The sequence below is a fragment of the Anabrus simplex genome, chromosome X, assembly GCF_040414725.1.
Source record: "Anabrus simplex isolate iqAnaSimp1 chromosome X, ASM4041472v1, whole genome shotgun sequence".
Taxonomy (NCBI): Eukaryota; Metazoa; Arthropoda; class Insecta; order Orthoptera; family Tettigoniidae; genus Anabrus; species Anabrus simplex.
In genome coordinates this window covers 108,253,873-108,265,976 of record NC_090279.1, presented here as the reverse complement: position 1 = coordinate 108,265,976, position 12,104 = coordinate 108,253,873, and the positions used below count along the sequence as shown (strand labels likewise).

Below are 12,104 nucleotides of genomic sequence, written 5' to 3'. Positions count from 1 at the left end.
AAAATAATGATAGGGTCTTGTGTACTATTACCACGTCGAAAGGCGAACTGATACTTGGGTAATAGCGAGTGATGTTCCAATACCCACGCCATTCGTTTCATAAGGATTTTACAAAAGACTTTGCGTATACACGATCCCAGAACTATGCCTCGGAAATTTTCATGTTCGGTAGGTCGTTTTGTTGCTTTCAAAATGGGTGTGATGAAAAACTCGTTCCATGATGCTGGTACATGTAATGTCTCAAAAATACTATTATAATATTTGAGTAAATAAATTTGGACATGGGGGGGGGGCTAAGGCCTTGAGCATTTGATAAGTAATTGCATCAGGTCCTGGTGATGAGCTATTAACGGTACATAATACAGAGTGTAATTCATTACATGTAATTGGATTCAAAAGGGAAATAAAAGAACAAGAATTATTCTGTGAGGTGGGTAGAAAGAATGGATTTACTGTAACAGGGGCAAGGGTGTATAAAAAATCTTCTAGAACTTGTCGCGGATAAGCAGAAGAAGTTTGGTATTGGAAAGTTCTCGTGATCATGCGGATCGCGTTCCAAAATTTCGTTGCTGGAAGTTGTGGAGTTAATTGAGAGCGTATACGAGAACAACACTCACATCTTTCTTTCTTGAGGAGGTTGGTTTGGGATTAAGTCCACTATTTCCCAGTCACAAGCCCTACGTAATATTTCACTTGAGACACTTTACGATACACTCACATCAGTAATAACCGTTTTAGACACAAGTATACTTGGTTATATGTAATAAGAAAAAACACTATTCTGTTCTTCGTGAGTAGAGCCATACAAAATATTACACTTTATGAACTTTTGGAATACATAGGGATCCTAATGGTCTTTAGCAAAACAAAACTAAAAACACTTAACTAGGATGTAACAAGAATGAAACGCTAGGGTCGTGATACACTCTCCGGGAACGTATAGAGGTGCCACTTCTCTGCATTCCGGAAAAACAACTGAATTTCTGTAGCGTAATTACAATTTGATTTGAGTGTTGTCAATATACTCGTTAAGAATAGTGATGATGTGTGGCGAAGGTTGCGATAGCAAGACTGAAAGACGAGTAGGCAAAGGTACGTGTAATCTAATTAATTTCCGCATTAAAATTTCCTGGTGTCGTGCGTATTGGGGGCATTGGAAAAATAAGTGGTCGCTGTCTCCATAATTATGTCCACAGGAACAAGCTGAGTCATTCGTGATATGAAAATAGTGTAGGTACACAGGGGTTAGCGAATGATTGAAACGTAATCTAATAATGTTCGTAATGTGACGTCGCGTGTACTTACCGTTTGCAAACCACGGTTTTATTGGGATGTTAGGTTGCAATTGATAATAGTATTGTCCTTTCGTACCGGCTGATAGATGCCATTGTGGGTACCATACAAGCTGAGCTTCATGTTTAATACGTTGCAAGAAATCGGAGACCAGAATTTTAATTTGTAATAAATGAGCGGTATCTGCACTTGCTTCTTTGGATGCTAAATCGGCTATATCGTTACCTACGTGCTGACTATGTCCTTTTATCCATAATAACGTTATAAAAAAGCCAGACGCCTCGAGTTGAAAAAGAAGATATTTAACATCGTATACATACGTATTTTGACTTTGGGAGAAAGATTGTAGAACTTGTAGCACACTTTGAGAATCACTGAAAATATTTATTTTTCTGTAATTCAAATGCTGGGCATATAAAAGAGCTTGGTATATGGCATATAGTTCTGCTGTAAAAATGGTTAAACTATTCGGCAACGGATATTTATAGCTAGTGTGTGTTTGTGGATCAAAAATGCTGCTCCAACTCCAGTACACGATTTTGAACCATCGGTAAAAAGATGATAATCTACAGAATTTATTAAACCTTTAAGTTTCTTATGAGCAGGTGGTTGGAGGGTAGGTGCACGAATAGATTGATTCGACGAGCCAGAAGGCACAATAATAATAGATGGACGGAATATTTGAATATCATAGATATATGAGTACATATTCAAGCGTGGTGTTCGTAAAATGGCCTCGGGAATATGTTGCATTTCAACGTATGCCATATATATTGCGGGGTATTGATGATTATTAGGGGGACGCTGTTGGTAATATTCATGCAATAATTTTAATTTAGGGAATATGATGGAGTTCGATCGACTAATATGTTTGAGTAGAATTTTTTTCGAAATTTTGAACCTGCGAATATGAAGCGGTTCTTCTGAAGTTTCCACAAACAGGGCGTTTGTTGGCGTTGTTCTGAGGGCACCCACACTGATACGTAATGCAGAAAATTGTAATCGATCCAATGCTAATAGACTTTGTTTAGAAGCTAAATCAATTATATATGCACTGTAATCAAGAGTGGAACGAATGGTTGCACGGTATAGCTGTAATGCTGACAAGGGGTCAGCACCCCATGTAAGCTTCGTTACTGTTCGTAAGATGTTGATGTATCGATCAGATTTTCTAATTAAAGACTGTATTTGAGGATGCCATGTTAGCCTTTGGTCTATATAAATGCCTAAATATAAATGCTGTGGGACAAAGGGGATGTTATAATCATCGAAAGTAATAGGACTTCTATCAAAAACTCTTTTATTAGTAAAAACCATCGCCGCACACTTAGGTAAGGAAAGAGAAAGTCTATGGATCGTTAGCCACCGAAAAACTAGACTCAAAACGTGGGATATTGTAGCTCTACAATTGTCAATGTTGTGGTGTGAACAATAAGGTACATAATCATCTGCAGAGGCTAGAATTCGGGCATACGGTGTTACTATAGATTCTAGATCTTTCATATAGAGAGAAAACAAAATGCCGCTTTGTATTGATCCCTGTGGCAATCCCTGTGATGTGGACCGGCTATCAATTTTATGTTGAGTTGATTTAATTGTTAAACTACGATTGGTGAATAACTGGTGTAAAATAGAAATGAATCTGATGGGAAATCCATAGGTAGATAACTTCTCCCATAGGATATGTAATAAAACGGCATCATAGGCGCCTTTTATATCCAAGAAAACTGCAATAGTAGATTACTTCCGCCCTTTTGCTAATCAGATATCCAAAAGGAATATAATAATAGGATCCTGTGTACTATGACCGCGCATAAAAGCGAATTGGTACTTAGGTAATAACGAATAATATTCTAATATCCACGCCATTCTTTTCATTAGGATCTTACAAAAAAATTCGGATACATGATCCCATTACAATTCCGCGAAAATTGTCAGGTACAGTGGGTCGTTTGGTGGGCTTTAAAATGGGAGTTATAAAAAAATTGTTCCATTGCATTGGCACTTGTAATGTCTCAAAAATGCCATTGTAATATTGTAGTAAGTGGATATGGGCTTGGGAAAGCAATGCCTTTAGCATAAGATACGTGATTGCATCAGGTCCTGGAGAGGAACTATTAACATTATATAGGACAGATTGAAGTTCATTATATGTGATTGGTTTTAATAATAAATTAAAATGACAAGAATCACCCACAGTGGAAGATATAAAGGGGAGATTTACTGATACTGGGGCGAGAGTGTGCAGAAAGTCCTCTAAAACTTGTCGAGGAAATGAAAAGTTAGCTTTATATTGAAACGTTCTTGTAATCATGCGAACGACATTCCAGAATTTCGCGGCTGGTAGCTGTGGAGTTAAAGTAGAAATGAAAGATTGCCATGCCTTACGTTTCTTGGTGTTAAAAACTAGCTTTGTTTTTGCTATATGATTACGTAATTGGAAGTAAAGATGTTGTGTCATAGATTGACGATATTGCTTAAATAATTGTTTTCTCTTAATAATGAGGTCATGGCATTCTTTATCCCACCATTTTATTTCGTACTCCGGTCTGCACAGATGGAACATATTTAAATAATGAATTAAATATGGAATCAAGGTTGAAAAGGTGATAGATGTACCGCGTTCGTGCTGTAGAATATGATTGATATATGCTTGATAAGTTTGGATATTGAAATTTTTATAGGAACGTACTTACTTACGATTGAAGGGGCATTATAGTTGTAGGTTGTTGAGTTATTACCATAAGTTAAGATGATTGGAAAGTGGTCACTGGTGTAAGTGTCGGATAATGTGTGCCAAGTGGTAACAGGAACCACGTTGGTACGGCATAACGTAAGGTCCACAGCACTTGGTGGAAATCCAGGCGGTGTAAAACGCATTGGTGAGCCGTCATTTAAAATTAAAAGGTCATGATGATTTAACATAACAAGTAAATTTGATCCCTTTATCGTGTCCGTTGTACAGCCTCAATCGCTGTGGTGACAATTGAAGTCTCCGACAATAAAAAGGTGTTGGAATTGTGCAAATTGCTCGAAAAATTGTAACCATTGACTTTGAGTAACATAAATTTGAGGGGGACAGTATGTATTCATAAAACAATTATGACGGTGTACTATCCCTACCGCATACGTGTGTGGAATAATATATTGCAAAGTTAGCGGTATATAACTTAATGTCGTTTGTACACATGTGGCTACACCATCGAAACCATTACCATCATTGCGGAGAACCTGATAGCCTTTTAATCGGAAGGAAAAACGTGGTTGAAACCACGTTTCCTGCAAAAATATAATGTTAGCCAGCGTTTCATTTATTAAAAATTGTAATTCGTGTTGCTTAGAAGTGACACTTCGACAGTTCCATTGTAAAAATCTAATCATAGAAGTATGTTCATTATATGATCCCTTTGTTGGTATAATACATGATGAAGCTGTGGCTCATGGCTCATATTTTGAAGTAACATTATTATAAGTCGCTGATTTCCTGATGAAGGCGTTCCTTCGTAGGAGTATAATTTATGGCTTGGGGGCCACGGAAAGTTGCTGCCCACTTTGTTGTGACAATCTTGGTGGATGTGAGACTTGCTCAGATGGTATGTTCGTGCTCGATGATGGGATAGGGTTTACTGGGACAGGATACTTATTTCGAAGTATGGCCAAGTATCCCTGCTTATCATAGCCGGGTTCAGGTGTGGAAGGGGGTGATTAGAAAATAACTTGTGTAAACTTTCGTTTACGGGGGTTTGATGTCTGTGAAGTTTGAGGATTCGTTGGTAAAGGGGGGAATTGATTTTCCTGTTGTTCAGAATAATAAACTGGAAGTGCTGTTCTAGCTTTAGCTTCCTGAAAGGACAGGTATTCTGTGCTCATTAGCCGTTTAATTTTAACCTGATATTTGTGTTCAGGACAGTTCGGAGATCCCGTAATGTGATTCTTCTTACAATAGACACATTGCGTGAATTGCTTGGTACAGTGCTGCTGGGAACATTTGCCACAACGTGCATTTTTTGCCTGACATTGCCGTATCGTGTGCCCATAACGCTGGCATTTGCGACAGCGGATAGGTGAAAAAATAAAGGGTTCTACTTCCATATAAACCTTGTATAATGCAACATGAGGTGGGAGCGTTTGAGCCCGAAATACGATTTTAAGAGAACCCGTAGGGAGATATTGCGTTTCACCATCTTGGACCACTCGACGATTGAGTCTTTGCACACTTTTGACTGGTACTTCAGATTCCAAATACTGTAGTATATCCTCATTAGATATACCTTTCTCGACTCCGCGGATTATTCCGACACGCAAAACTTGCGATGAAGAGATATATGCTTTGATTTTCAAAGTTTCTAGAATAGAGCTGTTCAAAAATGCATTTGCTTGAGCAGCCGTATGGAAAGTTACTTGAATTCTGTTGCGACCTTTACGTTGGATAGATTTAACATTTAACTTTGTTTCATAGAAACGACGACCAAGAACCATATGGTGTAAACTACCTATGTTCTGATCCGTCGTGGATTCCACAAATACAAAATACGGTCCATGGTGAAACCTGTTGTAATATTCTGGAGGAGATACTACTTGTGACACCTCTGATTGTTGGTTACGTTGTTCAATATTAGAACGTGATGACACGTCCGTATTAAGACGTTGCGGATCATTCCCAGTTGACTGAGATCCCTGCTGTTGCCTCGTATCGTTGTTGTACCGGTACAGGAGATATACAGACTACCAGTATTAGTAACAATAATAAAGAAACTGAGGTGGCAGTATTACCAGTAGATGAAATTGAGGAGCCAGTGATATTCAACGAAGTGGAAATTATTGAGGATCCCCCATTTGCAAGTGTCGAACATATCAATATCATGTAAGTGTTTATTAAATATTCACAGTCATAACAGTTTCAAGTGAAAAGTGCATATGCCTGTAATAACACACTTTTAAACGTTAAGTCAACAGATAGGTAATTTTATTTGATGATTACCGGGCGAGTTGGCCGTGCGTGTAGAGGCACGCGGCTGTGAGCTTGCATCCGGGAGATAGTAGGTTCGAATCCCACTATCGGCAGCCCTGAAAATGTTTTTCGGTGGTTTCCCATTTTCACACCAGGCAAATGCTGGGGCTGTACCTTAATTAAGGCCACGGCCGCTTCCTTCCAACTCCTAGGCCTTTCCTATCCCATCGTCGCCATAAGACCTACCTGTGTCGGTGCGACGTAAAGCCACTAGCAAAAAAAATAATTATTTGATAATTTTAGGTACAAGCGACTGCGATGCCCAGGAACCGGAGGAGAATTTCCACACCTGCTGCTGAATGTCGAGATAATATAGTAGCTCTGGCAGCAATAAGAATAAGTGTCTGTGAATGAGAATTGGAATTTCTGAACAAAGGAATTGCTGAAAAGGAATTTTGAAGTGCTGGAACTGAAAAAACAAAATTAAATACTTAAGAGAGAAGTACTTTAAAAACTGGAATTTTTCCTTAAGGAATAGTGTAGGTATCCTTAGTGAAATGGTTTGTGTTTATTATTATTATTATTATTATTATTATTATTATTATTATTATTATTATTATTATTATTATTATTATTATTATTATTATTATTATTATTATTATTATTATACTGTGTTAATGCATTTCTGAATAAATCTATGATAGAAAGGATCAGATTATTTATAAAGATTTAGTGCTAACCTAACCCAGTTAACAGTGAATGAGTGCACTAACGTTCTGACAATCTCACACTAACGGCACAAAAACGCTTATATCAGTCCTGTATTACAGATTTGTCACAATATTAATTTTGTTATGGGGAGGTTGTAAGCCATTTTCAGTTGAAAATGCCTATTTTTAGAATGTCTATGATTTAGATAGCTAGAAGTCCATTTTATAATTTTTTGCTGTAAAAGTACCCCAAACACCATTTGAAGGCCATGTGACATAAGAGAGTCACACCTTTCTAGATCTGTTCTTTCAGGTATGAAAATTGCCGCATTCTCTTTTTTTCTGGATTTTTTTCTTTGCGAGGTTTGAGTGTTCTAGGGGAGTTTTGTGCGATGGCCAGTCTCGTAAACAGACACTGCTGCATTCTATTGTTTGTTTGGTGGTTATATGTGTTAGTCAAAGTTTGTTTTTATCCTCGTGGTTGTGTCATTTGTGTGTAACGTATTATCATGTCCAGACCAACAAGAATTTTCAAGAAATGGGAAGGTGGTCCTGGTAGAGGGATTGAAGGCTGTAGATAATTTAAATATAGTTTCAAATTAATGTAAATAGTAAGTAAGGTTAGTGTGAGTGAAGAACACTAGGAGCTTGTGGAACGAGGCAGTGCTAAGAATAATGAGAGAGTGAGGTTAGTGTAAGTGAACAAGGCAGTGCTTCAAGAAAGAAAATATATGGCAGTGGAGAAGGTAATGTACACAATTATAACGATAGTGATAACTCTATTATAGACGTAACTCTGTTCATTTATGCTCTGAATGATTTTGTGAAATAATGTAAAAATTGCGACAGTGACTTAGGTATGCAGTGCTACGAAAACAGAGCTAAAAGGGTGGGATAAGCCAGGAGTTTAATTATCAGATATACATCGTAACTTAGTAAGCAGATCATTTAGATCATTCAAATCCACCAAGTATGGCTTTGAAACTAATGTAAGATTTTGTTTATGTACTCAGGTTAATTGGGAAGGGCCAAAGTGCAGGTAAGACATTGTGTGTAGTAATGAACTTGCCCAACCCACCTACTAGATTCCAGTCTTATGACTTTTTGAACAAGGCAGTGAAAGTATGTGCACAGAAATCAATGAGTAAATCTGTACAGGAGGCTGTGGAAAATCAATTGATCTTGCAGTGGCACTGGATGGCTCTTGGCAGAAGAGAGGGCATGTTATCTAAGCTGCTAGTATAGACACTGGGAAGGTGATTGACATTCAGATGCTAATAACATACTGCCAGCGTTGTGAAGGGAACACAGGGAAGGTGGTTTGTGTCACTCCAACTACAGTTGTGTAACTGGTGTGACACAATCAGCTGGTGCTATTCTAATATTTAAAAATTCAGTGTAATTGCATGGTGTTAGCTATGTTAAATATCTATAGGATGGGGGACAGCAAGGCTTTCATACGTGGTTTTTGAGAAGAAGCCTTACGGAGAAATAATTATTGAGAAACTGGAATGTATAAGTCATATTCAGAAACAAATGGGGTCTCGTCTCCGGAGATTGTGCAGCGAGTACAAAGGGAAAACATTGGAGGGTGGTAAAATTCCTATCAGGAAAGGGTAGGCAGAGTGACAAAGAAATAGATACATTAGAGAACTATTGTGGTATGGCCATAAGAAGGAACAAAAGTAGTGTGGAGGAGATGGGGCAGGTTGTATGAGCAAATTTCTTACACAAATTTTCCACGGATAAGGTTCCCCAGCACTGCCTCTGTCCCAAAGGTTTGTCCTCCTGGTGTAAATATAATATAGGTCCCTATTTACAGGAGAAAGCTTTTCTAATAAACATTACTTACCAATGCCTGTGGCTGATGTAATCAAGCCAACATTCAGAAGTCTAGCACATCCTGACCTGAAAAACTGCTTACATGAGAAAATTCAAAGCCCTAATGAAAGTTTTAACAGTATTATTGGGCTAGAGTTCCAAAAAGAGTATATGTGGGGTATCAGATACCGATTCTAGGTGTTAATGATGTAGTATTGGGATTCAATGAGGGAAATGTTAGGGAGTGTTGAAGTGCTGCAGCAGCTAGGTATTCAACAATGAAGGAATGTACTAAAACGTTTCCAAGATCTCGACAGGATGTGGGTTGCTAAAGCTTATTTAGATGCAGAAAAGCTGACAAAGAGGGCCAGAAAGCTGCAGAGGTCTAGGAAGAGAGCGAGAGATGACTAGGACAACAGTGAAAATCCAGAATATGGGAGTGGGTTGCACTGAATGTACTGTCAACTGTAAAGCAATTTTTCTCAATGTTGTAATAGTAACATATTATTGCAATTTTTTACAGGAAGTTCTTTACCTAGATGTGTAAAATTTTGTATAGTTATTCCATACTTAGCTATGGTATTTCTGACTTTCTATTTTTTCTTTCTAATTTAATCATGGAAGTTACCAAACATTTTAATGGTAAAATATGGGGGAAACTTTAAAAAATACAGAAAATAAAATTTTCACTCTGCATTAAAACAAAACAGTCACTGTATTGGCAAAGGCATGTATTGAGCACTGCATAAAAGTTCAACCACATCAGATTAATATTTTTTGAGAAAACTGAAGTCAAATTTTGTCAATATAACATTGCCAGACATACAAGCTCTTACCAAACAAAATGGTTGGTTTCTAAATGCAATAGCAATTGTACGTGCCTCAAACCACACGGCCACTCTCTCGATGAAATAAAATTTTAAATAACACAGTTGATATATAATATATACACATATGAATGAAAATGCACACTAGATTAGGATATTTTGACAGCAATCAATGGCATGACATCACATTTATTCAAAATAGCTGCAATTTAAACTTCCTTATACATTCATCAAATACGGCTACATTAACAAGAATTAGCCTTTATTAAAACACTTCCTGGGCACTGAATTTTCCCATGTTCAGAGTTCACCTACATTTCAGTAAGAATTTGTCCTGGGTATGCTTACTCACTTACAAATCTTGTAATGTTGAGACTCTTTCTTCTGTTAATAGTCCGACAATTTGTATCAGATTACACACACGCACATGCCATACAATGTAACATTATTTGTTCTGCATACATAGCGCCAGGGACTTGGCAGAGGACATAAAATAAAATACTGAAGCAATAAAATGGTACTCACAACAGCGTACTCATGTTTTACGTGAAATAGTTGTTGAGAAAGATAATTTTGTTTATAAGTTTGAGGGTGAGTCTGTTTCTACAAGAATTTGTCAGTTGGCCAGTTTTTGAAAACACTCCTTCTGACGGAACAGATGTTCCAGGAATGCAGAGATATTTCAGCTGCATCCCATATAACTCAGGAAAAGTATTCTTATGAAGTTTCCAAAATTCCAGTGGGCTTTTAGATCCATATATATATTTCCATATATTGGCGAATGGTTAAGTTAACGGAGGTAGTTGGAGTCACAGTAGTTTTAGCATTTGCTAATTTGGCGTCGAACTGCAGCCACAGGGAGTCACTGTCATTTACTTCAACCTTGGATTTAAAAATGTGGCCTTTGCAGCAATTTTGTTTGTTTCATAAACCCCTAAACGTCTTCCAATAACATCTAGCAATACAGCCTTCAAGTTATTGCCAGTTTCAGTCACAGTTTGTTTCATCCTGATGCTATACTGCAGTCCTCTAATTAATGGGATTATCAGTGACATTGTCGGGTATTTTTCTCCTGATAATTCCGTTGTCAATAATTCCACAGGCTTCAGAAGTGGAATGCAATCTGCCAAGATGTTCCATTCATCAACTTCCAAATTGGATGGTGCCTTGGGAAGGTGCGATAATGCCACAGACAACGGATCTTTGATTTTCAACAACCGTTCGATCATGATGAGGCTAGAATTCCATCTTGCTTGATCTTCAGGATAGGCAGTCTCATTCGTTCTTGAAATTTCTTCAGCCAAATCACTGTGTTTAAAGTGGCTCACTAAATGTCTGCACTTAGCGAGCAAATCGCGTAGCAATTCAGTTTGATTGATCGCTTCATTCACGCTTAAATTTAAGACGTGGGCAATACATGGATGATGATATTTCTTCAGATGCTCATTCACTGCATTCTTCATGTTAGCTGCATTGTCCGAGACGATAGTGGTGATCTTATTTGTAACCTTCCAGTCTTCAAATACGGCAAGCAGAGTTGTTGCAATGTTCTTTCCCGTATGCCCTTCTTGAAGCTCCCTGGTCGCTAAACTGCTTAATTTAATTTGTCCTAAAAATGAAGTGGCATGTGACAGTAATATAGGATATATTGCTTTCTGACGACCACATGTCTGTGGTAATAGCGACATGATTCATACAATTTAACATAGCCACAACATTTAACTTAACTTTGGGCCGGTTCTACCACCTACTGGTAAAGGAGCGCGTAATTTGCCCTCCGCGTAAAAGGATGTTTCCGTTCGACCTCCCCCAGGTAGCGCTATAGGCAGCATAAATCGTAGTTACCCGGCACGTAATTTATCGGCCACTTCGAGGGCCCGATAAGACTTTACCTTGAAAGTGACTAATCTCATGTTTTAATCCGTATTGAAATCTGTTGATATACAATAATAAAGTTTTATTATGAATCCACCTGTTCAATACATTATAATGTTGTCACATTTAAAATAACTTCATTATTTAAAAAGTTATATATGGGACATGTTTCGCTCCTTTATAGAGCATCATCAGCCAAATCTGAATCTCGAATAATTGTTATTTACGTAAATAATGACTTAAGAACTATTAGAACATTTTTGACAAACTTAAAACTTATTCTATTAGAATATCATAAAATATAAAATCTTTGTATACATGGCTTAATTACATGTGCTTAATAGGAAGATACATTAAATTATGGAAGAGAGAGTACTAAAATATAAAATAAAATAAAAATATATATATATCATGTCCAAAATCTTAGAAAGACGTGAAAATCAATCTTACGAGCTAAATTTGAGGATTTTATTGGCAATGAGATCTGGTAAAAAAGTTATTTATCCCTTGTGGATAAGAGTCTATAAAGATTCAAATTTATCATCAATTTGATTATTGAACTTGTAACAGGATAAATGTTGGTCTTCAAGAAATTTAAATGCTTGTTGTCATATGACCTCGGCGAAT

At 37.3% G+C, this 12,104-nt stretch overlaps 1 protein-coding gene across 1 annotated transcript in view; it reads left to right on the top strand.

The window, feature by feature from the left end:
• LOC136886519 (uncharacterized) overlaps window positions 1–6,685 on the top strand; it is a 108,491-nt gene extending 101,806 nt beyond the window's left edge. Inside the window, exon 4 of the mRNA XM_068230879.1 lies at window positions 6,548–6,685. Coding sequence (XP_068086980.1) covers window positions 6,548–6,658 — 111 coding nt within the window. The 3' untranslated portion in view covers window positions 6,659–6,685. The remainder of the gene's footprint in view (window positions 1–6,547) is intronic.
• The last annotated feature ends 5,419 nt before the right edge of the window (window positions 6,686–12,104 follow it).